This window comes from Lactuca virosa, chromosome 6 (assembly GCF_052849685.1).
Source record: "Lactuca virosa cultivar CGN04683 chromosome 6, Lactuca_virosa_CGN04683_v6, whole genome shotgun sequence".
Taxonomy (NCBI): Eukaryota; Viridiplantae; Streptophyta; class Magnoliopsida; order Asterales; family Asteraceae; genus Lactuca; species Lactuca virosa.
The window spans coordinates 142,967,910-142,973,214 of NC_136431.1; the positions used below are offsets into that span (position 1 = coordinate 142,967,910).

Consider the following 5,305-nt stretch of genomic DNA (forward strand, 5'->3'; position numbering starts at 1 on the left):
CAATTCCTTGAGTACCAATGGAACAGTATATAAATCTTTTATATTTTAAATCGAAAATGAACACTTCAAAAATTACTTAAAAAAAACACAATGATAGTCTGTTAAAGAAAGTACATTATTGTCTTGGGTTAATTAAATGTATGTTACTTGTGTTGGGTTAAATATAAAATTATGTTACTTTCCTGTTCCAAAGAAAATAAAATGGCAGGTGTTTTTATTATGTTAAAATACATTGCAACGAATAGAAAAAACATCATATAAAAAAATTATAATTACAATCATTTTTTAATATATTCTTTTCATCATCATCATAATAATAATAATAATAATAATAATAATAATAAATTATAGAAATAAGGGTTTTTATAGCTTAGGATTTAATTTCTCATGTTTTAATATTAACGTTTTTATATATGTTTAATATTTGATCTTGTAAAAGAAAAACACAATCATAGTTTTAATACGTGCAATGAATTAGTGACATGTTTTTATAATAATTTACATCATTTACAAAAACCAATGCAATGTTTATTTAGAAAAAAAAAAACTTATTTTTAGTGGCAAATCCTTGAATGAATTCGTATTATTATGTCACTTATTTTAATTTTATGATTAAAATCAATATATCCTTCTATTTTACGCATTTATCCAAACTAGATGGAATTAACTGTGCCTTTGGCGCCGTGTTTCTTTTTTTTTTTTTTCTTTTTGTTTCATTGCAATAAATTAAAGTTAGGTTAAGTAAATTTTTGTGATTCCAGGGACAAAAATGTAAATTTGCATACAAATATGTCATGTCATCATATACCCGGCACTTTGCAGAAATCTAAAAGACTTTTTGAAGTACCATCAGAATATTAAACTAAAAGCTGCAACAAAAAAAAATGAAACATAAAATTAGTAAAACACCATGAAAAAGAACTAATGTAATTATAACATTTTACATGTAATTGCAATGCACTTGTGTTTCCTTATAGGTAATAGCAATGTACTTTAATTTTTATACAGAATAGTAGAATAGTTACATTTTTATCCATTATAATAACATACTTAAACTTTGCTATCAATATAGGCAATGTATTTTATTTGTTACATAATGTTATTTTTTATTAATGGGTTAATCTCAAAAAAAAATCCCTTATATTTTGGGTTTTTTCCGGAATAAACCTCAAAATTATTTTTTGCCTGAAAAAGACCTTGTATTTTTTTTATTTTTTCCGAAAAAACCTCAACTTTGTATTTTTTTCCAAAAAAAAACCTTCAACCTTCTTAATGCTTCCAAATAAACCCTAAAAAATTTTAGTTTTTCTCGAAAAAAAACCCAACATTTCACAATTTTTTTGGTAAAAAATGACTAAAAGGGTCAAATCGAGAAAAATGAAAAAATTCAAGTTTTTTTCAGACAAATGTAAGTTTTTTTTAGTTTAACCCTCTATTAATAGAATGTACAATGGGTAAAAACTAAAAAGTAAACTACATTTGCATATATTACATTACTATTTTTGGCAATTTATAGAATATTTCCTACCTAACGATTTTGTTAAAAGTAATGAATCAAAAGTTCAAAACAAAATATGGAAAAATTAATTACCTTGTGAATTGAAAAGTCATTGTAACCCTTAACCTCCTCAATTACTTTATCCAAAATACACTCCGCACCAAATACACCTCTGGGATGCAACATTTTGGTGAATCTGATGACATCTTTATCTGTGTAAATACGCCTCACCAATAAAGGATGGTTTGCAATCTGATATTTAAAAAAACATATATTGAAATTAAAAACATGTGTCTAATTTATGTATTCTTTTCATGATTAAATGGAATAATTAATCATGAATTGTGTTGGTATCTATTACACATCATTAATTAAAAGAGTGAAATTAATGTTGATGTAAAGTTACCTGGTGGCATCGATGAGGCACAAACTTCATTTTTTTGAAAATGCCAATGAAATCTAGAACCATGTTTAAATGTTAGTATATTGTACTTGTGCATGTTATGTAATGGGAGTTTGGAAAAGCACCTGGATAATATTCATTTTTGTCTGAAGTGATCTAGAAATCTACTCTAGAAGAGAAGTCAAAAGCAATTCGTTAAAGGGCATTTCTGTTCGAGATCTCAGTGATTGTTGAAGCATAACATGAAGACATACAGAATTTGAAGCGAAGGGTACCATGCAATTTAGATGATAATCTCAGTAATAAGAAAGAACATATAACCTGGAAAAAAAATAATAATAAATAAATAAATAAAACTTACAAAAGAAAAAAAATACACATGATAATAGTACAACAGAAAAAATGCAATAACATCACAAACATTTCAACAAAATGAATGATACTCATCCAAAAATCATTCATCTTTCAACAAAACAACTGCAAAGTACATATATGGTAGGGGTGAGCAAAAACCGCACCGCAACTAAAATTAACCGCATAAACCGCAACCGATTAACCGCAACCGCAATAAAAACCGATGGTGATGTTTTCTGTTTTTCAAAAACCGCAAATTTGCGGGGCGGTGCGGTTATTGGTTTGCAAAAACCGCACCGCACCGCATATATTATATATAATTTTTTTATTAATTATTAATATATTAAATATTAAAAATAAGACAAGTTTCATGGATGAAAAAAAGATAAAATTCTAGAAGACAAAAGTGCAGGTTTTTCTTATGTTTAACTTTGAAAAATGGTGAAAGTTGAAAATTTTAAGATATTTATTGTTAATTACTAGTGATTTAACGTTTTTAAGATATTAGTTGTTTGTAATTTAACTTAATTGTCTTATACCTTATGGTTTTTAATATGTTTAAACTCTTAAAGTTGTTTGAACTCTAAAGTGCGGTTAAAAACCACACAAAATAACCGCATCAAATCAATGCGGTTAATAACCAAAACACAAAAAAAATAAAACCGCACCACAAAAATAACCGCCTAACCGCACCGCAAAAATAACCGCACCACGCGGTTTTGAAAATGGATTAACCGCATTTGCGGTTAGTGGTGAGGTTTTGGCCAATAACCGCACCGAACCGCACCGCTCTCACCCCTAATATTATATGGGGATAATTGACATCAAAACTCCTTACTCATTTGTAAAAAAGAACAGAAAACAACTTTTTAAAACAAAATTAATAGAAGTTATTCAAAGATCGTTCCATTTTTAACTATGCAACTACACATGTAATCCGACCAGACAAAATATATGCAAACCAATAAGAAAAAAAAATCCCTAAAAGCACTCATCTTTTGACAAAGCAACATCAAAAGGTTAAAGTCATTTATAGAAGGCAAAATAAAACAGTCTTTTTAAACAAAATATATGTAAATCATTGAATATTGATCTTTTTTTAACAACGACGGTACACATGCAACAACATCAGGCAAAATATATGCAATGGCAATAACATCAAAAAACCAAAATCATCAGTAATAATTTACAGAAAATGGCATAAGTACCTTACAGACAAGTCACAGGCATTTTGCACAAGATATATAAGTCGATGAAAAAAGTATTACCTGTAAAGGCAGATGCACAATCGAAGAAGAAGCGGGGAGAAAACATACCGAAACAAATACTGACCCACATCGACGACAAAGAGAAGAAGAAGACGTTTCCCCTTTCTACAAGATACATAAATCTAACCACACAACATCAGAGGAAGAACACCACAAAAACATCACAGATCAACAAAAAAGGATGTAAGAAACGTAGTAGAAAGGCAAATCATAAACGACGGAAAATCAAGGAGCATGTAACCTGAACTAACCCATTCACACCTCCGTCTTCGATTATTGTCGATAACAGTGATCCCGACTTCTTCAGACCACCTGGAATTCTTTGAAGCCTACAAAAAAATCAAATAACAAATTTTAAGCCATATTGATTTAAATCAAAAGAATCAGAAGAACATCGACTGAAAGAATGAGGGTTAGGGTTCAATAGCCACAGCCGATCAATAAACTTAATATGAACAGAAGGGAAAACAGAAATCAGTCGTACTAACCCCAAATCGCAAATACTTGGTGAAGATGGACAGGTAAATCAAACTCAAGTCGAAAAAAATCGTTTCTTCTTTGCAGACAGTCGTCACCGGAAAATTGGAAGACTCGACCTCCATTGCACACAGGCCACACGAGACTGGTGGCAGCAACGCTGTTGATTTTCTTGTCTTTCTAATATCTGCACAACTCACAAAATTCTAAATCAATAACATGGTAAAGTCAACGATAACAGAAGAGAGAAGGAGGAGGGGTCAGATTTTTTGTCTGAAAGACCAATTATTTTCACACCCAAACATCGATTTTTGTGACCTAGAAATCGCGATTGTTGTGACCCAGACGAAAACCCACCTTAAAAATACTATCTTCTTTCACTCTCTATATAGGACGTTCTATTTCAGTCGATCAAAACACGCAATCGATTGCAATCCTTTCCGCCTCTTTCCTCTGGTCGCACAAGTCAAAGACATCAAAGAGAGGTGATGAGAAGGTGGGATTCGTAGAGAAAAACCAAATTAATACCAACGGACGGTCGAACCTGCAGGTAATACTGATTTTGGAGATGAAGCGATGAGCTTCCTTCATCGTTTCATCGCCTCAATATCGGTAAGGAACCATCAAAATCGGAACCCATCAAACGAATCACAAATCGACGAGAAGCCATCAAAGGAAGAAAATGGTGGGTTGAAGAGAAAACGATGAATAATAGAAGCAGTGAAAAAATTAAGGAGCGCCTGCTGGTGCAAGAAAAGGGAAGGCTTTCCGGATGAAATTGGGAGTAGTATTGGAGAATAAGGGCAGCAACCAGCTTTGAGGAACAAAAGATAACCATGAAAAAATGTATGGCGGTTTGTGCGAGAAAAGGAGAAATAGAAGTTTCACTGACAAAATAAGAAAGTCAAAGAATTCTGTGTGAAAATAAGAAAGAGAAAGAAGTTAAGTGTAGCTAACGTTTTAAGGCTAAGCGGAGTGCCACTCGCTTTGCTCGCCATTAATGTTAAACACCACCCCCTAGCTCTCGCTAGGGGGCTTGTCAAAGCCAATTCGTCATGCATAAAGCGAGAAGAAAGAGAAACCACTAAAGGGCTTTGATCGGTTGAAATGGTTTTTTTGGGTTTGGATATTTGTTTCAACCTGTCGTACTCAATTCTACCAAAATTAATTTATGCATAAAATTAAATATCTCAACAATTCCATCTAAATTAATTTATGCATAAAATTAAATATGTCAACAACCTCAACAACTTATTGTGATTTAATTAAAAAAATGTTTTTAATAAAAAAATATATATTCAAATA

At 31.2% G+C, this 5,305-nt stretch overlaps 1 protein-coding gene across 8 annotated transcripts; it reads right to left on the minus strand.

The window, feature by feature from the left end:
- Nucleotides 1-760: 760 nt before the first annotated feature.
- Nucleotides 761-5,104, minus strand: LOC145119544 (uncharacterized). Of its 8 annotated transcripts, none has more exons than XR_013713887.1 (9): nt 4,545-5,089; nt 4,358-4,453; nt 4,012-4,187; nt 3,765-3,852; nt 3,572-3,645; nt 2,027-2,222; nt 1,905-1,957; nt 1,592-1,750; nt 761-869 (listed from the first exon to the last, which is right to left on the minus strand). XR_013713887.1 is itself a non-coding variant. In XM_079055216.1 (9 exons), exons 3-6 carry the CDS (start codon nt 4,123-4,125, stop codon nt 2,185-2,187), a joined length of 345 nt encoding a protein of 114 aa, XP_078911342.1. In that variant the 5' UTR covers nt 4,126-4,187; nt 4,358-4,453; nt 4,545-5,103; the 3' UTR covers nt 761-869; nt 1,592-1,750; nt 1,905-1,957; nt 2,027-2,184. The 8 variants fall into 8 exon arrangements, 6 of the variants coding, with proteins under 6 accessions (XP_078911342.1, XP_078911343.1, XP_078911344.1 ...); XM_079055216.1 differs by having other exon boundaries at nt 3,524-3,628; nt 4,545-5,103; XM_079055217.1 differs by having other exon boundaries at nt 3,524-3,645; nt 3,775-3,852; nt 4,545-5,102.
- Nucleotides 5,105-5,305: the final 201 nt, after the last annotated feature.